A 21,722-nucleotide genomic window follows, 5' to 3' on the forward strand; every position below is an offset into this window, starting at 1 on the left:
GTTCTCCATTCTAACTGGACCTATAAAAATATTTAAAAAAGGAACAAAGAGCTCTCAGTTTCTTCCTCTCCTATCAGTGGCTCTGAAATTCCTTATAGCATAATGGGGATGACACAGATTACGGAACTTTCCAGATGTTCTGAAAGCTCTGTTCACAGGGCTGCCTCTCTGAGGTCATGGACTTCAGCCCCCTGAGGAGTTTCCAGGTAGAAGAGGAGAGAAAGGGAAGCTAGAGAATGAAGGAGCAGCCTTGGGGCTCTGCTGGGCTCTGTGCTGCAGCTTCCCTGTGATGGCCACTCTTCCCATCCCCTGAGCAGCACCTCCCTTGGAACTTTTCCAGGAATACACCGACTCCACTGTAGAGAAAAAACTGAAGCAGAGTTACATGCTAACACAGAGAAGAGGGAGGAAGCACCCCACCAAGCATTCCCCCTGGCAGCCTGAACTCTTCTCTCTCCTCCTCTCAGGTTATTTTTAACACTGGAGGAGCTTGTACCCAGGTCCTGGGGCCAGTCACAAGGCTTCAGTGTCTGTTGCTAGGGAAGGAGGGGCCTCTGTTGTGCCCAGATACAAGACTGGTCTTGACTCAGCTTTGTGTCCAGGTCCCTTTGTGTCCCTTTGCTGTAGGTCAGCTGTCCAGCAGGAAGTTTCGGTGACAGGAGGGTGAATGGCAATGATCCACGAGGTGAATGGCAACAAGAGGTTATGCCTTTGGAGGGGCCTAAATGCACACAGAGTGGTGGTTAAATTCTTGGGCCCTAGAGTCAGACAGGTCTGGGTTCAGATCCTGCCCTTCCCATTTAATTAGCTATGTGGCTTGAGCAAATTGCTTAATCTCTCCAAGTGTCCTTTACAATGTAAAATGCCAACAGTGTGTCAACCTACCTCATAGGTGGGCTTGAGAGTTAATGAGATAATACCTGTAAAGCAACCTGCACATAGTAGAAGGATGACCAACTTGTCCCAGTTTCCTGGGACTTTCTGGGTTTTAATACTGCAAGTCCTGCCCCCTGAGAACTCCCTCAGTCCTGGGCAAACTGAGACAGCTTGGTCACTCAACAGAGTAGGCACTCTGTAAGTGTGGCTAACATCATCCTCATGATAAACACAGGAACACATGCACACATATGCTCACACACACAAGATACAATTAGCTGCTGCCCAGACATTCAAAGCACACGTTAAGTGGTCACTTTCAAAATTTTCTCAAAATCAAGTTAGACTTATTGAGCTCTTTTTGGGAGACAGCCTTCTATATATATATATATGTATGTTTTGTCATTCAATTTTCCCCCAAACTCCATGATGTTGCCATTTTATGATTGACGAAACCAAAACTGAGAAAGACACATAATTTTCCTAAACTGCCAGGACTTCTAAGTAGTGCTGATACAATGTGAACCCTGTCCTTATGACTCCAGAGTCCAGTGTTCTTTCCATAAAGTACCTGCCCATAAAACAAACATTTCTGAGATCTTACGATGAGCATTACATAGTACCAGGTACTTCCATTTCTCCTTTTTCTTACTTTTCCCTCAAAGTTTGGCTTTCCATACCTTCCAAATAACCTTGAGGCTCCTCATTCCTTACATTTGCACTCTCTACCATAAGGTATATATACAGTTTCAAATAGTGTTTGGAATAAATGAGCCAGTGACAGAGTTTGAGACTTTAGACGGAAATGGGGTTATTACCAGGTCTCCTATAATAGGATATGAAACCCCACGTCCCACAAAAAACCCAGCAACTGTATGTAACCCAACAAAGTAAAGAACTCTGGAAGGGGCCTGGTAGGGTGCCCATGAGCCCCATGACCTTGTGGGTGAGTAGGAGACACACCTCCCTTTAAAATTTTGTGTGCTTTAAGTCTACCTGTGTCCAAAAACATCAAAGCAATAATTACAGCTTTCATTTATTGATGTATATTAGCTGTTGGCACTGTGGTAAGCACTTAATGAGCATCATCTTCCCAAATCTTCTCAACAATGGAGAAGATGAATACAACTATCCCAAGTTTTATGACTGAGGAAACTGAGAAACAGGGAGGTTAAGTCATTTGCCCATAGTCACTCAGCTAGGTCAGTGGCAAAGTTAGAACTTCACCTGATTATGGAATCTGCTCCGTGGCTTTAACCAAAAGCCTACATGTAGTCTGAAGAAAGATAGAAAATAAAAAAAATATCTGCCAAAGAGAATGAAACGTCCATCATCTCCCCTCTGCCCCGGGCCACCTCACCGGCACCAGAATTGCTTGCTGACTTAATCTTCTGTTCAGCAATTTCCAAGTGAGGATGCAGTCCTCAAATCCCTTAATCAACTTCAAGTACATAGGGTTGCCAGATGAAACACAGGATGCCCAGACATACTCATCCTAAAAAGTTATCTGTTGCTCACCTGAAATTCAAATTGAACTGGCTGTCCTGTATTTTTATTTGTTAAATCTGGCAATATGGGGAGAAGAGGTCAGCTAGCCTCTAGGTTATCCCCATCTTTGTGGTGTTAACAGCTTAGAGTCTCAATCTGTTGCTGGAAGTTTTCACACGTTTGTAATTCAGAGCCCAGTGTTTCTGGCAGATCTTTTCTGAGGCTTGAAACAGTTGCTTATCCAGGGACTTATTTTATTGACCCATCCAATGGTCAGCAAGAGCCAAGTCCTTGTGCTACTGAGAGATGCTAAGATTCCCACCGTTGGGTAATGTATAGTGTGGTAGATAGAGAAGGCAGCCAACACACAAGGAAACCCAAAATCTGGCTGGTCCTACAACAATGCAAGTGAAAGGAACTAGAAGATTCACAGAGGTTCCCCTAGATGGCACCCTTGAACAAAATTTCCAGTGAAGGCCTCAATTCAGCTTCCCAAAGCAACACCCACCAGGGAAGGAGGGTTGCAGTTTTGTCCTAAAGAAAAAAACCCTCCAAACCCAAACAATAACCAACCCTTTCCTGGATGGGGCACCCATCACACTGCAGCTGAACAAAAGGCATGAAAACGGACAGGACTGCCTGAAACGTAAAAATTTAGGGACACTTCTCCGTCCATGTCCTCCTATCTTCACCATCAGCTCCCCCCTTCTTGGCTCTTGTGGAGTTAGAGCACGATCCCTTAGCTTATTATTATTATCCCCAAGCTTATTTCTCTATCCACCAGCCTGATTATTTCTAGAAATATTAGTTGGTAGAAGTAATACATCATTGGTGGGTGGGCAAAATCAGTGAAAGAAGTCAAAATAAAACTGTATCGCATATTTGAAAGTTGCTAAGAGAGCAAATCTTAAATGTTCTCGTCACAAGAAAAACAATTCTGTCACTGTGTATGGTGACAGATGTTAACTAGGTTTATCGTGGTGATTATTTTGCAATATACACAAACATCAAATCATTACGTTGTACAGCTGAAGCTAATATAATGTTATATGTTAACTATACCGCAATATAAAAATAAACAAAAAAGGGCTTCCCTGGTGGCACAGTGGTTGAGAGTCCGCCTGCCGATGCAGGGGACACGGGTTCGTGCCCCGGTCCGGGAAGACCCCACATGCCGTGGAGTGGCTGGGCCCGTGAGCCATGGCCGCTGAGCCTGCACATCCAGAGCCTGTGCTCTGCAACGCGAGAGGCCACAACAGTGAGAGGCCCGTGTACCGCAAAAAAAAATTAAAAATAAACAAAAAAGGAAAATAAACCAAGTAACCATGATCAGAAAAAGAAAAGCACAATACGTTAAATATTTTTGAGCTCCTCCTATGTTCCCGATAGGTGCTAAGGTCTTTACAGACATTACTGCACCAGTCCTCACTACAACCCTGTGATTGCTTTGATCTTTCCTAAAGAGTTATTTTTCAGGTGCCTACGGACACAAGTCACAGAGGAGAGACAGATCAGCAAAGGTCCCTGGATGGAAAGGGCATGAGAACTGTGCAGCTGCAGGCCAATGCTCAAGTCTTTCCCTCTCCATTTTACAGATGAAGCTGAAGCTCAGCGAGGTTAACTCATCCACACAGTAAGACTCTGCCCTGGGGTCAGAGTCCAGGACTGTTGGACCTCGGTTCATGGTCTTTACGAGTTTGTTCTATGGTAGTTGTTCTCAACCTAGACAACTGTGCCCCCCAGGGGACATCCGCCAAGGTTTGGGGGTCTGCAGGGAAGGAAAGTACTACTGGCATCTAGCGGTTGGAAGCCAGGGTTGCTGCTAAACATCCTACAATACACAGGACAGCCCACTCAACACAGAATTTTCCTGACCAAAAGGTCAATAGCGCTCGCTGCCCCTTGAGAAACCCTGCTGTATGGGCTGGATTTCAGGCCAAGGAACATGTGTTCTGGCTCTGACTTGAAACTGAAGGATTTGGGATTAGACTTTTTCATTTATAAAATGGAGATACTAATCGAACCGATCTTTAGGGATCTCACTGGCTCATGATATCTGCGTTTGAGAAGTAATGGTTAAAACCTTCCAGTCAAGGTCGTACCTCTTCACTTGTCTGTCCTGAGCTCCAGAGATGCTTCCAGAAGAGCTGGTTCAGGGTATTTAGGCAGGGGAAGCCCTGAGACCCTGGGAAACCCCGTTCTCGGCTGCCAGTCCACCTGTCTCAGAGATGGCCTGGGCGCCCTCACTCCAAGCCAAGAGTGTAGGAAGGGCAACTCTCTCTGAGCCTCAGTTTCCTCACGTGCTCCTCACTCGTGGCTTGTCCGGGAGGCTCCAAAAAGCTGAGGGAGACAGCGTCCTTTGCAAGAGCTGCAGGCGGGGAGAGCCAAGCGGAGGGGAGGGGAAGGGAGAGGAGGGACGGCGCGGGGCCGCGCGGCGGAGGAAGACTGCCAGCGGGGGTGGAGTGAGAAGGCAGGCTCCCGCTTCAGAGCCGCCGCTTGGGCGTGTCTCCTCTAGCTGCCCGCACACGCAGCTCGGCCTGCAGCGCGGCCGCCGGGACCAGGTGAGAGCTGGCAGCGTGGGCGCAGGGGACCCGGCTGGCTAGACAGCCCCCTCGCCGGGCGGGACAAATTTTGGAGGAGGGCGGGGGGGGGGGGTCGGTTGAGAGGATAGTCGGTGTCCCACGCCCGAAGCCTTCAGCACGACGTTTGGTAATAAGGGGAGTCTCATCCCTCCGAGCCCCTGCGAGACCCCCATACACACACACACACCCCTACACCTACTACTACATTTGGTAAAAGGGTTGCCATCCCCATCCCACCCGGGACCCTTCCCCTTCTTGGGAAACCCGGTTGAGAAGACTCCGAACTCCCTCTTTAGGATTAATGAAAATGGGTGCCCTCCTCCCTCCCGGGTTCTTCTCTACGGAGGGCCCCTCCCCCCTCACTGCAGAGAGGGGAACTCCAAGTACCACAGGTGGGATTCTCCTCCCCAAATTAATGACGGTGTACTCGACTCCCCGCCCCCAAGCTCCCATTTCTCAGCCTCGGTGCCCCCTCGGGCGCAGAGCCCCCCTGTGTACCTGTATCACCCCCCTTTTCCCCTCTCCTTGGATCCCAAGAAACTGGCCGCCTGTCCCCTCTCGCGTTTAGGAAGGCTGAGAGACTGGAAACAGATGGGGAGGGGGAGGTCTGATAGGCCCGAGGCGCCCGGCGGTTCCCGGCCTCAAGCCGGAGATGCGATCCCTGCCCCGCCCGGCTGGAATGCTCAGGGTTTCCGTTTGCCCCGGGAGGGGCGGTAGTGGAAGAGCCGGGGGCTTTTGGAGGGGTGGGGCGTGGAAGGGGAAGGGCGGGTTGGCTCGTGTTCTCCTGGCTCAGCCCGGAAGGCGCGGAAAAGGCAGAAGGCGGGAAACTGCGCTGCGTCGGGTTAAGGGGTTGCCGTCTTCCCTCCTCCCGAGACCTCTCAGTGCCTGGGGAGGCCCCTCCGAGGAGTGAGTGACTAGGGGGTCTGGGGATTGGTGGCCCGGTGGTTGCGTTCCACGGATGTGGCCGCTGGCATTTTACGCACGCTGGCCCCTGTTGGACTCCCCAGACCGGTCCGGGTGGCGCTTGGGTTTCCAAGGCCCTGGGAGACCAGTAGGGGAGCTGGGCTTGTTTCTGACCCTTGCAGATTGGAGCTTAGGGGAATTGAGTGCTGGGAACATCGCAAATTCAAATCTGTGCCAGCTGTAGCTTCAGAGACAGTATGGGAATGGGAGTTTAGTCCTGCCCTGTTCAGGGGATTCCTGTTTCACAAAAGGGATTGTAGCAGAGAATCTCTAGCTGGGGAGATTAAAATGTGCTTTAATTTGGTGCTAGACCCTATAGATATTAGGAGATACCTCTTCCCATCTCACATAATTAGCATGGGGGACGTTCAGTATGGTAAATAAATGTGAGCATCTCTCAGTTAATTTTGTCCACTGTGACAGAATCTTTTAGGCATTTGTGCTATAGGTCAGGAGATCAGTTGTAAGGGAGAAATGGAAAAGATATCTGTGTCCAGCCCTACAGTGTTATTCTGGGAAATATAAAATAACAATATATTAGTTTATATGAAAATGGGTTTAAAAGATAGATATCTAACTTAACAAAAAGCTTTTATTAAAAATAAATAATTATGTGAGATTGGGACAGTCCTGGAAATTCCAGCCTGTTGAGTCACAGGGTATAATTGTGGCAAAGTCTGTCCCTCAGGTGCCTCTCTTGTTACGGAGCTGAGACTTACAAGTAAATAGAGAATAATTTATGGCACAATGTAATTGGGAGCCAACCTGTTTAGTGTATTGGCCACTGTCACTTGTTTGAAAAAGTTTTTCTGGCCAAAAAAAGAAGGCAATAGGACTTGAAATAGTGTATTCAGCTTTCTTACTTTCTTCCACATTCTTTTCACAATTTTGTCAGGCTAAAAAAATAAACAGAAGCTCCCAGAGACAATACCATTAACATTTTCTTATATGTCCATCTAGATCTTTTATTTTACTATGGATATATACATAAAATACATAAATACATATATGTATTTTATATTATGGATATATGCATAAAATATGTAACAATATATAGTATTCTATAATTTTTTCACATCATAGATATATTTTTATTTCACTAAATATCAACATCATTTTAATGGCTATACAATACTCCATTCTATGAATTCATCATTATTTAACCTATTTCCTATTAGTAGACAGCTTCTTTCCACTGTTTTACTATTTATTATGTATTAGAAACAGGGGTACACTGCACATCCTTTTGGCATGTTTTGATATAACTGATTATTTCCTTGAAGTTCCTGGAAAGTAAATTGTTGGATCAAGGTGTGTGCAATTTGAAATTTGGATAGATATTGCCAAGTTACCCTCCATCTGCATGCCCACCATCAGTGTGTGAGGATAGTAGAATCTCTTGTTGGGTCAGTTGGGTGAAGACCACTAATGGTTTAAGATACTTTTCATTTCCTCCAGCAAGAGACAAGGTGACATGAGAGATTTGACTGTGCCCTGCACTGAAGAGCTTACTGGTAGAATTAATCCCTAAAGAGACCTGAAGTGGGTTTCAGGATGGTGAAAGAAGAGCCCCCAAGTACTTCAAAGGACTTTCAGGAGCTGCAGAGGAGGGTGTCTTTGCTGATAGCGTCTGTCCAGAGTAACTCAAAGGTCAGTTTCCAATCAGAGCATATAATGGAAGATCCCAAAATAATACTAGCTTAAACACCATAGAAAGTTATTTCTCTCTCAAGTAGAAGAAATTTGGAGGTAGGTAAGGAATCTTTCTAACTCACCACCTTGTCATGTCTGAGTTGTGACCTTCAAACTCACTGTCCAAGATGACTGCTAGAGTATCAGCCATTGTATCCATATTCTAGGCAATAAGATGTGGGGAGAGAAAGACTTGCATACCACCTCCAATTTAAGGAGACTTCCTGGAAGTCATACACACACAAAGCTTCCAGTTGCATCTCATAGACCAAAATTTAGTCTTATGATCACCCCTTGTAGCAAATGCAATTCTTTAGCTGGAAATAGAGGCAACTCTTAGTCTGTGCCACAGATACCATCCTTTTTTTTGTTTTGCTGTTAATTTTGACCTGTTACCCTGAAAATGAGAGGCTAACGTCTACTTTGAGCCCAGTGTTCCACTAGAAATTCAGTGTTAAATAGAAATACGACATAAGCCACATACGTAATTTAAAATTATCTAGTAGCCGCATTTAAAAAGTAAAAAGAAGCAGGTGAAATTAATTTTAATACGGTATTTTATTGAACCTATCTAAAATATATTTCAACATGTAATCATTATAAAAAATATTAATGAAAAGAGTTATTGAGATGTTTTACATTCTTTTTTGTACTAAGTCTTTGAAATCCAGTCTGTATTTTACACTTAACAGCACATTTCCATTTGAACTAGCCATTTTACAAGCGCTCAATAGCCATTCAATAGCAATGGGACTTGAGACAGTATATTCTGCTTTCTTGAACTTTTATCTTTATTGCTTTCTTCTATGTGCCTTGCAGCATTTTTTCAGGGAAAAAATAATAGCTCTCAGAGATAATATTATTAGCATTTTGTTGTATGTTCTTCTAGACTTTTTTTCTATGCAATATACCCATAAAATACATATGTATATGTAAGAAAGTGAACTGGTTGGTGATCTGTTTTTTGGTATTGGACACCACTAGTATCTATTTGAGGAGCCAGACCTTTGCAGTCTAGAGCAATATACTCTATAGAGATCTTTTCTGAACTCATCCCCAAATGCCTCTGGCACTCTTTGTGGATTTAGCAAGATATTTTTAGGTTGGACAAGCAGCTTTCTAGCCAGCAGGCTGAGACTCTTGTTATTAAAAGTTAGCTCCATGAGAAAGGTCCTCATACTCATCTACATGTTCAGTTGATTCTCGTTATATAATTTGTGTTAGTTCTGTTCTGTTGAGTCACCTCAAACACTGAATTAGCACATACTGAACAATTGCTCAAATGGGAAGTACAGGATTAGGTTCTGGCAAACTTCTGGTGGCAACATTTTCATCAACCAATCAAACCATCACCTGTTTTGTGTGTCTTTTTGTTTAAAGGCACCTTTATTCTGTAGATATTATTGATTCATTAACATTGAACTCCAGGCCAGCAGCCTGTACTATACAGGCAGCTATAACTCTTGCCTGAACGAAGTTTATCTAATACACGTACGGTATTTTCTCTATAAGGCACGTCACAGCCTTCTTATGCTTAGGAACACTAGACAGTACTGCTACACATTTTAAATGTCAAAATCACCAACAGAAAACATAAAAATGCAGAAAAAGGTGGCACGAAATAAACCATGAAAAGGACAGTTGTATAAAGAGCTAAAACAAGAAGGCAGAGTGTTGCCTAGTTTGGCCTCAGCTGGGAACATGTGCGTCAGGTGGCTCACGTTTTCCACTGCCGTGTGCACGTCCATGAAAGCAACCCAAAGTGTTGATTCTGGGGTTACAGATCAATTTTAGTGGGCAGGCAAATTCACAGATATGGAATCTGCAAATAATAGGGATTGACTGTCCATTAATTAACCTTGGTTGAGCACTTACTATATGCAAAGCACTGTGCTACGCACTGGCATATCTTAACTTAGTTAATATTCGTGTCTACCTCCTAAGGTAGGCATTTCAAAGCATGTGAACTCTGACTTCTTGACATTTCTTCATTTTTTCACCTTAGCTCCTCAGCCATGGTCATTGGAATAGATGTGGACTAGATAACTTCCAGGGCAGTTGACTCCTGGGATGATGGGACAGATCATCAGCTGGCTAAGCCCTGATGTTCTTCAGATAGTCCTGAGGTAGTTTCTTTTAAATTTTTAAATTATATTAATTGAATTAATTATATTAATTGTGTTTACTGAATAGAGTAATATTGGCAGGAAAGGAAAGGAAATCACCTGTAAGCCCATCACTAACAAATCCAGTGGTGGTATCATCATTACTGTTGTTATTGTTATTATTATTAGGACCCTTTAGTATGTAATTTTTAGATCTAGTGGTTTTAATTGTGGCAGATGTAGTTCTATATTTTTATTTTTGCTTGATATTGTATATTGGTGTTTTTCCATATTAAAGCATAGGTCTTCTGAACAATGGCTTTTCTTGGTGGTAGAACCTTCCCTCAGAGTGACATACCATAATTTACATAGTCATCCCCTTGCTTCTATGATATTTGGATGATTTCTTTCCCCCAAGTAATTTATAATCTTTCTCAGAGTTAATAAACCCTTTGAGTTCCAGATAAGAATAGATGGCTTCCAGATGGAGTGTTTGTGAAACAACTCTGTCATCTCTTCTAGGAAACCTCTGGAATGTCAAGTCTTAATTGTCTTACTTTTAGACTGACAGAGTCAGAAACCTGTCCCAAATAGGTTAAACAAGCAAACAAACAGTGAGACCTGCCAGGGCTTTTGGGAAATGTAAGGCTATCATAGAAGCCAAGGCAGGAAGTAAACAGGGCAGAGCCTCAGGAGGGGTTAGAACCAGAGTCTGGCAGGTCACTGGGGTCAGAGATAACTCTCAGTGCCCTCTCTTGAGACATACTATTCCTCATTGTAACTCTTCCTGTGTATCAGCTTCATTCTCCTCTCTTTGCAGCCTGGCTTCCTTTGCTCTTCCATTCACATGGGCAGACATGATCGCCCAGGATGGTACCTTCAGCTCCTCATGTCTCCTCCAGCTCCCAGCTGAAATCCTCTATGGAACCTGGTCTTGGGAGTGCTTGATTCCTAGGAGCAAGAATCTGCTTGACCAAGTCACCTATGGCCAGGGAGGTGGCAGTTGGGCTGGGGCTTTCCATTTCACTGGTATAAACATGGCTTCAGGGGCCCACCCCTGCTGTGAGAGGGGGCAGTTTTCACAGAGGAGGGAAGAGAGGTGGAGCATGGGCTGGGCAGATGCCCTCCCAATGGTATCTCCTTGTGTGGATTACCTAGGACAAAATAGTTTTGCTCTCATGCTGGCCCTTTCCTTCCACAAAGGATGTTTTATTTATTTATTTAGTTAGTTATTATTATTTTTTGGGGACAAAGGATGTTTTTGAATTACCTCCTTGGCACCTGTATTCTAATCCTGAATCACAAGGACCAAAATCTGGGAGAAATTGTCACACAGCACCTTGGACTTGTCATTACCAGTGGTTTTAAATAATGCTGACCCCTCTGCCCTCCACCCCTCTGGTAGCAAAGACAGTGGATACTGATTATCTTTTGCATTCTAACACCGAGGAATTGGCCTCTCTTCTGAATAGTTCCAGATGGAGCCTTCATGTCCTTAAACACTGGCCATGTTGTCCCTATTTTGGAACCTCCCTTACTCATGTGTGCATTTTAAAATAAATCACCTGTGTTTGACCTTGGGCAAGTTGCTTGGGCTCATTGACTCTCCATCTCATCTTCTCTAAAATAAGCAATGCCAGGCTCATAGCTTTGCTGTGAGGATGATCTCAGATGTCGTTTGAGAAGGCCTTAGCACAGAGTGTGGAACATAATGGTGCCAGTCTGTCCCAGCCTGGCATTCCTGGGTTATTTAGCACCGCACCATGCCTGTAAAATCTAGGTTGGATAACCTGTGTCTGCTTCCAGGAGGGCGATGGAAGATGTTGCTGCATAATAAGCTCTCCCACTTCCCATCCTTCCATTGTGTCACCCTCTGTTGCCTGGGAGCATGAAAAGTTAATTGCTATAGTCTAATTCCCGGATTTAAATAATGTTAAATTTTGCCTTGTTATCTACCTCATAGCATTGTAGAGAGAAAAAAATAAGGAGGTTTATTGAAAGCTCTTAAAAGAGTGCTTGGCACTTGAGTGTTTAATGAATGTTCTCTCTTATCATTAGGCATAACTGAATCATATCTTCCTCTTCTGAGACAGACTGGTCCGAGCAGGGCCATCCTCCCTAGGGGAAGACAATTGCTGGGCTTAATTGTCTGCATCTTAAATTGGTCTCTCTGCATATCTGAATAACTTTCTATTTTTTCCTTGTAGGGCCCAGATTTAGAAGAGGCTAAGAAAAAATTAGATTTCTTAAGGACTACAAGTAGTCCCTTCCTGCTTTTCCCCTCTTGGATCCCTATGCCACACTGTCTCCTGGTCCTGTTGAATTTTCTTTTGTCGTTCCACTTTCATACTGCATCTCCTCCTCCTCCTTGTCCCTCCCTGCCATCAGCCTAGTTTTGGCCGTCATTATCTCTTGCTGGCTTCCCTGCAAATCTTCCTCATTGCCTCTTGCACAGGACCACCAGGTTCATCTTTTTAAAATTATTCCTTTGATTGCATCACAGTCCTGCTCAAATGCCAATAGTTCGCTTCTTGTTTTTTTTCCTAGGTAAAATTTGAGTGAGCGCTTTTCAACAGAAATATTATGTGAACCACATATATAGTTTTAAGTTTTCTAGTAGCCATATTAAAAAACATAAGGGTTTCCCTGGTGGCACAGTGGTTGAGAGTCCGCCTGCCAATGCAGGGGACGCGGGTTTGTGCTCCGGTCCGGGAGGATCCCACATGCCGCGGAGCCGCTGGGCCCGTGAGCCATGGCCGCTGAGCCTGCGTGTCCGGAGCCTGTGCTCTGCAACGGGAGAGGCCACAACAGTGAGAGGCCCGCGTACCGCAAAAGAAAAAAAAAACATAAAAAGAAACGTAAAATTAATTTTAATAATATATTTTATATAGCCCAATATATCCAAAACAATATAATTTCAACATGTAATCAATATTGAAAAATCATTGATGAGATATTTTACATTTTTTTAATACACTCAGTGCACATCTCAGTTCACATGCTGATTTTCCATTGGAAATACTTGGTCTCTATTTAGTTTTCATAAAATTGATAATTGAAAAACTTATTTGAAACATACCTTATTTGAAATGTAATTAAAATTTTTTCAATGACTGAATCAAACATCAGTTTTTAAATTTAAATTAGATTAAAAATCCAGCTCATCGGTCACGCTAGCCACATTTCAAGTGCTCAGTGGCCACATGTGGCTTCTGGGCTGGACAGTCTGGGTACAAAGTCATAAGCCTGGCATTCTGGTGTTCCAGCCTCATCTGCTCCCCCCGCCACTGTGGTTACTGGGTCTCTTGATTTTAAGGATCAGACAGAGCAGTTCGGACTGTCAGGTGACCCCTGGAGGTTTACTAAGGATACACGTGGACTAGAGCTGGAAAGCAATCGAGACCTGAGACAGCTCGAAGGACCATCCAGCCCCACTCCCGGGGCCCCTCTGCCTCTCTCTCACCTTCAGCCGCCCTAACAGGAAGATCTCACTGGGTTCTGATCCTAGAGTATCCAAGCTGGGTATTTCCAGCTCAGTGGTGATTGCTGGCACAGTCACCTCTGGCGAGAGAAGCTGAACAGCCAAGTCTTAGATAGCTTTTGTCAGAAAGGAGTAGCTGGAGGCAGTGTAGCCAGTAGGTGTTATGCCATTTGGGGCCGGGAAGTGAAGTTTGTCAATGCTGAAGCCCCAGGACTGAGAACGGTGGCCTTGTGGAACAGCCTTTTCTAGTTAAGCACAGTGAGTCCTGTGCTTTGTCACCATCAACTTGAGCTCCAAAATCCTCCTGCCTTCCAGCTTGCCCACAGTTGCCTCCATTTGAATCACTTGGGTGAAGAACTCTTTCTAGGAGAACGTGTGTTTTGGTTAGTGGCACCCGCCATCACTGAAGCTTAAATTACGTCTTCAGTTCACCTGCTGGCCTACATGGCCCTAAGGAATGAGACACAGGAAGGACCAGTTTTGATGGGGAAAAGTTCTGGAATGATAGAAGCTTTCAAGGGAACGGGAACTAGCATGCCAGCACTGAGGAGAGAGATGGCGTGGACCCTAAGAAGAGGGGGAAGCCCATCCTTGTGAGGATGCCTAGGGCCAGCTCTGTATTAAAGCAGCCCCCCCCAACCCCCCACTGAGCCAGCTCCAGAACCCTTTTGCCTGGTGGAGGAAGATAACCTACTTATTAACACAGCATAAGCTTGCAGTAGTCATCAGGCTGTGGCCTGACTGTGGTATCCAGGTTGATGACATGAAAACATTTTCTCCTAATGAAGTGGCAGCCACTGCAGACATCTGAAGTGGAAAGATTTAGCTTTGAATGCCTAGATTTTGCCACTTGGAAGCCATGTGACTCTAGGTGAGTCATTTCGTCCCACTGTTTCTCAGACTTTAATGTGTGTACAAATCACCTGGTGATCTCATTAAAAAACAGAAGCTGATTTGGCAGGTCTGGGTCAGGGCCCAAGATAATTGCATTTCTAACAAGCTCCCAGGTGATGCCAAGTAGCTAGGACTTAACCTCTCTGTGCCTCAGTGGCCTCAACTGTGAAGTAAGCAGCCAATTGTACATATATCACATCAGAGCACACATATGCTGAGGATGCCTTCTGAGAGGGTGTGTGTGAAGCAGTAGAGCCATGCCTGGGTCTTTCCTCCTTTCACAAGACTTGAGGTTGGGTGGGGCCCTCAAACTTGCCCCCTGTCCACAGCTGCCTTAAGTTGTTGCTGGGGCAACTCATGTCTTGGGAGGATTATAATTGTTGACTTCTTACCTATGGGCCTCCCAACTTTATAACCTTGGCTTATACTTCCTATAGTTCGGGTGAATTCATCAATCTGGGGTTCAGACATGGCATTCAGTCCTGCTCGTCTCCTTTGCCCACAGGTGGTTGCCTTCATGAAGTCTCCAGTGGGCCAGTACCTGGACAGGCATCCTTTTCTGACCCTCACCTTGCTGGTGTTTGCTTCTGTGTCAGCCGTTCCTGTTGGCTGCTTCCTGCTCCTCGTGGTGCTTACCTCCCTGGCTGCGTTTTTGGGAGTCATATTACTAGAAGGTATCCTACTCAGTTACTCTCCGCCTTGGAAAATGACTCACTTGGGATGACAGTATTTATTGGGCATCTGCCACTCTTGTCAAAGGTTCCTGTTCTTGTCAAAACCACATCGACCAAGGCAGGTTGTCAGAGTAGTTAAAACATGGGCTCTGGAGTCTATTAGAATCCCACCTCCCCCAGTGTGATTTTGGACACATTATTTACCCTCTCTGAGCCTCAAATTCCTCATATGTAAAATAGGGATATAATAATACTATCTCAGAGGGTTGTGAGCATTGAAACGTACAGTTGCATAAAGTACTTAGCACAGTCCTTGGCACAGAGTAGCTTCTCCATGAATGCTAACTATTGTCATTAAACAGAACATTAAAATTCACTCCACAGATAGTTACGGAGCACCTGTTGCATGCCAGGTGCTTGCTATGTACTGAGGTTTCCCCTTCTCCACCTTTCCTCCTGAAGTCCCACTGCCAATTGTCAGCTTCTCCCTGAGTTGCTAAGTTAAAATTACTACGAAAGTAAAATCTAATTGGCTCAGTTTGCCTTTTCAACTCAGATCACAGTCCACAAAGAGGTGGTTGCCATCTGCTCAGGTGATCACCTCTGGCTCATTCTATGGCTTCCCAGAGCTAAGAGCACCCAGGGTTGCTTCCCTACCAAAGGGATTGTGGACAAGGCAGTTTACACTTGAAGAAGAAGACAGGCACGGTAGGTGGATGAGCCAAATACAGTATGGCAGAGTGGTTGTTCAGTAAATATTGATGGATAGATGGGCGAAAGATGAATCAATATCAAAACAAAGGTAAATTTAGAAAGAAATAAGAGAGCCACTACCCTTTTGTGGTATCATACCAAGCTTTACAGGAGAGAGCACTTTAAAGATGTATAACGACTTTGTCCCAGAGTAGACAAGGAAGGGCCTTCTAGGCAGGAGGCACAGCATGTGCAAAGCTGTTCCACTTGAGAGCGGTGGTCCTGCAACTTGAGTCTGCATAAATCTTACCTGCTTTTTGAACATGTGGACTTTCATGTATCATCCAGAGATTGTCATTTAGTAGGTCTGGAGTGGGGGTCAGAGATGCAAATTTTCAACAAGATTCCCTAATGCATCTGATTCTGATACAGGTGGTTGTTAGCCATCCTTTGAAAAATACTGATCTAAGATTTTGTAAATCTTTATGAAAAGGCAGCACGTCTGTTTACATTCTCTACTTTCCTTCCTTTCCAGAGTCCATCCCTGAAACTATCACTGTGGAGTACTGGGTGGGCTATTTGACAACTCGTGAGGCAAGGGAAAGGATGTCTGCCATGCAACATTTGCCATGTTATTAGTTCCGCTTTGGAAAGAGGGATTTTGTTATGAGGAAGGCAAGAGAAAGTGTGCTGGGCAGACAACAACTGCCACAGTGAGTCACATATATGATAGTCATTTAATTGTCATGTCAACACTTAGAGGTAGTTATTATTATATTCTTTTTACAGATGAGTTAAACTAAAGCTCCAGGCGGCCCAAAGTCTCACCATAAGTGACTTAACTAGGATCAAACTCAGGCATGTCAACTATGAAAATCCATCCTCTTTCCATGGTACCTTTTATTATTTTTCTCCCATAGACCCCATGTTATAAAAATGTATTTTCTCTGCACTTATTAGATGGTAATTCATTAATATTCCCATTAAAAACTTATTTAATGGTGGGTAAAATGACCATTCAGACCTATGGTTACTGTGTGATAGTTGCCAGGCTGGGTTGTAAAGGATGTAATCAAAAGTTATGTTTAGATTTGACTTTATTTAGCCTGCATAGCCTTTATTTCAATAGGTCGTAGGTAAGTGTAAGTTATAGTATTTGGTAGGCAGTTTGAAACACTGGTCATGATTTACCACCCCCATTACTGTCTTGGCTAACTCCTTCCAGAGGATTCCATTAGGAGCCCATCCCTGACCTTGAGAATGAGGGAGTTTCAAATTCAGATTCTTGCCATGGGCAAGACAGGTAACAAAAGTGAGCAAAGCGGTCCAAGAATAATACAGTTGGGAACAGTGGGGCCTGGAAGAAACTGGAAGGCCAGCAGTTGTTGCCATGCAGTGATGCTCACTTGGGTGTTGAGATTGCCTCCTTTTTAAGCGATACCAGAAGTCTGGATTTTTGTGGAAAACCTCCTCACTTAAAACATCTGAGTTAACTGTTGTTTTAAACACAGTGCTGCAGGGTCTGGTGTTTTCAGTCTGTTTTAGATGAATGATTCTTTGACATGCTTTCTTCTAGGACTGGTCATCTCTGTGGGCAGCCTCTCACTGCTTTGTGTCCTCTGTGGCTTGGGCTTCGTGTCACTCATCATGTCAGGGACAATCATAGTGTCCTACATGGTAGTCTCCAGCCTCGTCAACTACTGGTTTTCTCCCAGGTAAATACATGTCAGTGCAATAATTTAATCTTTACTCTTTGGGGAGATTTTCACAAGTAACACCCTAACCCTGGTCACGTCATACTCAGTCTCCCAAGATAGGAGGTGCCTAGCCTCTTCACATCTCTGCTTAAAAAGAGGTAAGGTTTCCTTCTCTTTTTTTTTTTTTTAATTATCAGGTAGGAACGCTTTGGTGCCAAGTGATGAAAAACCTAAGTAGATACTAGCTTAAACAAATAGGGATTTATTTTTATTGCATAACAACAAGCTGGAGATAGCCCAGTCCTGGCACAGCCTCTCTAGTGTCATCAAGGTACCAGGCACCTTCTGCCTTTCTGTGTTGCCATCCTTACCCCACTGGCTTGTCACCTCATGGCCACAAGAAAGCTGCTGCTGGCTACACCAACTTCGTTCAAGGCAGGATGAAGAGAGGAAAAAAAAATGAGTCCTCACTCACCAATTGAGTCTGACCTTTTTTGTCAAGTAAATGAAATCTTTCCCAGAACCTACCCCCTTTCTTATCCCAACCAACCTCATTGGCTGGAATTTCGGCAGATAGCCACCGGAAGCTGGAAGGGAGGCTGGGAAATGGAGTATACACCCACAAGGAGAAGGGCCTTGGGAATGTGTGTTGGTCAGCCAAGCTCTGGTGTGTGCCATAGCTCCCCCGCTTGGGGTATAAGTGTTATTAGCAAGGCTACTTGACATTCAAAGAGAATCCATAGAGCCAGTTGAGTTAATATCAATAGTGCTACCTCCTCTCTCACTTACCTCTGAAACCTACCATCACTGGGCTGAAAAAAGGCAGACCTATTTCTCTCCCTGCCCCATCTCCCTTCTGTTAAAGATGTAAAGAAATGGTCAGTTGATTAGAATTAATTAGAATTTGAATCCCAGCTATGCCATTTTTTACCTGTGTGATCTTAAACAAGCTGTTCAACATCTCTGTTCTCAGTTTTCTTCCATTGGTAAAATAGGGCTACTCCTTGCTCTGCCTCTCTCACTGGATTGTCATGAGGACACAAACAATCGTTTGGAGAAAACGCAGTATCCAAATTAGAATGGGAAAAAGGATCATAACCCCTGCCCCTAATTCAGGTATTCTGACCTCTCGGGCCCCCAGTTTCCTCATCTGTAAAGTCAGTGTCGCCCAAAATCTGGTGTGGTTGCAAGAAGCAACCAAAACTAAACCAACAAAAAACGACATTCATTCCGCCATGTATACTCTCAGCATTGCTCTTTAAAGAGGCCTTAGAGCTGATCATTTCCTCTTGTTGCCAAACAGACTATGGACACAACACAACTCCAGTGGCGACTGTTAGCTGGCCATGAAGTCTACACACTTAGAGGGGCTCTACCAGGAATGACCAGCTGAACGGAACCAAAGCTTTTTTTCAAGCACCTCTGGAAAGCTGTTGGATCATCCTTGCCCCTTGGGATTATGACTCAGAAGGGACTGGGTAGTCAAGCTTTTCCTGGAGGTGTCCTCTAGCTTTTTCACTTATTTGTAGGGTCCTGCAATGGACAGTTTTGGGGATCTTGTTGCTCTTGGTCAGTTCCATCAGCTGACCGGCCCTCACATGGAGAATCAGCAGAGAATCTCGATGGCGTGGCGGCTCCTCGCGCCTCTCACCCCCTCCTCCCCAGAGATGCACACCTGAACTTGGCAGGGTTCTGAGCCTCTACAGGCCGGTGACTTGACCTCAAAGGCTCAGATCTTGTATCCGAGGCCCCAATTTGGGACAGCCACAGATTGTTTTTCCTTTTTCTTTCTTCCTTTTTTTTTTTTTAAAATGAGAGCTGCTTATTTCTTCACTCATTTGAAAAAAGAGGTGGGGGGAAGAATCTAAAACAGAACAAGCTCTTCTGCCTTATTAGTCTTTTATCAGAAAGACAAACAACATTTAGGAATAATAGCTTCTCAGACAAAGTTAGAAAATAGAGTCCAAACTTAACCTTACGGCCAAGAGCATTTTTTTCTAAGTCTAAAGGTATGGTTTCCACTGTTGAGTATTGTTAAGTCATGTTACTCTTTAAAATATTTGCACTTGATACTTTTTTATTGTTTTAAGGACTTGTCTTGTTAAACCATTTCTTCAAAAAGTCCCATGAAAATGATAAAGGACTACAAAAATTTTTTAAATCCTATGGGATATCTACTTCAGTGGTTTATTCCCTGTGGTATTTTATTTAAAAATATTTATTTAGATGAGCTTTTTTTCTTCACTCTATTTCAAAATACCCCCTTTCTAGACATCAAACCCATTTTTTCCTTCTGTGTCAATTTCATGGCAGATCCTGGGTAATAAAGCTTTTTTAGTTGCTAGTGATAGACACTCAACTCAAAATGGATTTAAAAAGTGGGGGCAGAGGGGGACGGATTCGTTTCACTGAACTAAAAAGCCGAAAGGTAGGACTTTAGGCGCTGCTGGATCCAGGGGCTCAAGTGGTGTCATTAGGCATCTCTCTCCCTTCATCTCTCAGCGCTGCTTTTCTCAGTGTGAGCTGAGTTTTAGGCAGGCCCTCCCCATGTGGAGGTCCCAGCAGCTCTAATTTTACATCAGCCTTGTAGTTAGCACTCCCTATTGGACAAGGAAGCTGTTCTTTTCCAGTAGTATATTTAGATTTTTGGCTCCGATCAGACAGACTTGGGTCATGTGAGCAACCCCAAACCAAACACCGTGGCCAGGGTGGATGGAATATGCTGACAGGTCAGGGCTGGGACATGTGTGCATTCTGGAACCAGGGGAGGGGGTGGGCCAGCCCCACTGGTTCTGCATAGGTGGGAGTGCTAGCGTATGTAGAGATGGGAGGACAATCCGATCCCAAAGGAGTATCGCAAGGAAAGGGAATGTATGCCAGGCAGACAGAAGCAAATACTTGCTCTTTGATTCAGGAGGGCATAAAGGCCTTCATTTGGTACTCAGACTTTTCTGTATCCCATGACAGTCAGCCACACCTGTCACTAAAGGGGCCGTCAACTCTATTAGAGAACAAGAACTGCCTTTTCCTGCCAATGCATGGGGGTGTTAATATTAACAGTTACTATTTACTGAATGTTTCTTTCTGACCTGCAAGTGTCTGCTAGTAGCTGTCTAAGCTAAATACCCTGCTGGGTTCTGAGGCTTCAGAAAAGAAGAATGAAGAGGGCCCTGGCCTCCTGAAGTTTACTTTTTAATGCAGGAGTCAGCTAACAAGTGTATTAGTTATCTATTGTTGCGTAACGGTTTACAAAGAGCACTTTTGTCATCCTACATTTTCGGTGTGTTGGGAGTACAGGCCTGGCTTAGCTGAGTCCTTTGCAAGACTACAACAGCAGCGCTGCCACGTTGCTTCTCCTTTGAGGCTCGCCTGTGGAAGGATCCACATCCGAGTTCACATGGTCGTTGCCAACATCCATTTCTTTGTAGGCTTTGGGGCTGAGGCCCTCATTCCCTGTCATATGGCAGCTCACAGCCTGACAGCTTGCTTCTTCAAAACCACCCAGGGAGAACGTCTCTTAGCAGGATGGACATCACATTCTTATAACGCGTAATCATGTATGCATAATCGCATACATCCCATCACTCTCACCACATTCTGTGGGTTAGAAGCAGTCAGGTCCCACTCACACGAAGAGGAGGGATCACACAAGGGAATGCATACCACAGTTGGGGATCATGGGCTCCACCTTAGATTCTACCTGCTACATCAAGTAAACAAAATACTAGATTATGATAAGTGCATTGAAGAAAGTAGAAGGGGCAGGCCATGTCAGCCACAGAAATCTTTTCTTTGAACCACATAATGAGAAGTTGCCACTGTGCTAAGAGCTGCGGGGGGCAGGTATTCCCAGCAGAGGGCGCAGCAAAACAAAGGCCCCAAGACTGGAAGGAGCTGAATGTGTTTTAGGAAAAGAAATATCAGTGTGACTGGGCTTGGTGAGTAAAGGGTAAATGGAGGAGAGAGAGGAGCCCATCAGGCAGGACCTCGTAGGGAAAGAAATTTACAGTAAAAAGCAAAGGGAAGATGATGAAGAATTTTACACTTTGCATTAAGAGGGACATAATTAGACTTGGATTTTTAAAGGTCACTTGTGGCCAATGGATTGGGAGTCAAAAGTCCAGTTAGCGGGTCTGTGGAGGTCCAGAGCAGAGGATGGTGTGGCTTGCACTAGAGTGGAAGTGATGGAGACCCTCCTCATTTGGAGAGCTAGCAGCAGTTGGTGATGGATTGTATGTGGGTAGTGAAGGAAAGGGAGACACAAGGATGGCACATAAACTTTTCATTTGAGCCAGTGGGTAGTCAGTGGCACTAGTTTCTGATACGGGGGCTGTGTGAGTAGTCAGAATCTGCTTTGCTCACGTTGAGTCAGATATGCCTTTTTGACACCAAGAGGATGTGACAGATGAGCAGTGGCTTAGAGAGTAGGTATGGGCTGGGGATACAAGGTTTAGGAGTATTTTCAGTACTGAGAGCTTTACACAGCCTTCTTACGGAATGCTCTCCTGAGAGAAGCCAAGAGACCATTTTAAAACATATTTCTGATCACATAAACAGCCTTGCTTCAAACTGCGGAG

At 44.5% G+C, this 21,722-nt stretch overlaps 1 protein-coding gene across 1 annotated transcript; it reads left to right on the forward strand.

Annotated features, from left to right (window-relative positions):
* The first annotated feature begins 4,830 nt into the window (after positions 1–4,830).
* Positions 4,831–19,723, forward strand: LDAF1 (lipid droplet assembly factor 1). The gene is made up of 5 exons (XM_060033064.1): positions 4,831–4,925; positions 7,368–7,559; positions 14,587–14,755; positions 17,025–17,163; positions 18,449–19,723. The coding sequence occupies exons 2-5, from the start codon at positions 7,464–7,466 to the stop codon at positions 18,483–18,485; spliced, it is 441 nt and encodes a 146-aa protein (XP_059889047.1). The 5' UTR covers positions 4,831–4,925; positions 7,368–7,463; the 3' UTR covers positions 18,486–19,723.
* The last annotated feature ends 1,999 nt before the right edge of the window (positions 19,724–21,722 follow it).

This window comes from Delphinus delphis, chromosome 15 (assembly GCF_949987515.2).
Source record: "Delphinus delphis chromosome 15, mDelDel1.2, whole genome shotgun sequence".
NCBI lineage: Eukaryota > Metazoa > Chordata > Mammalia > Artiodactyla > Delphinidae > Delphinus > Delphinus delphis.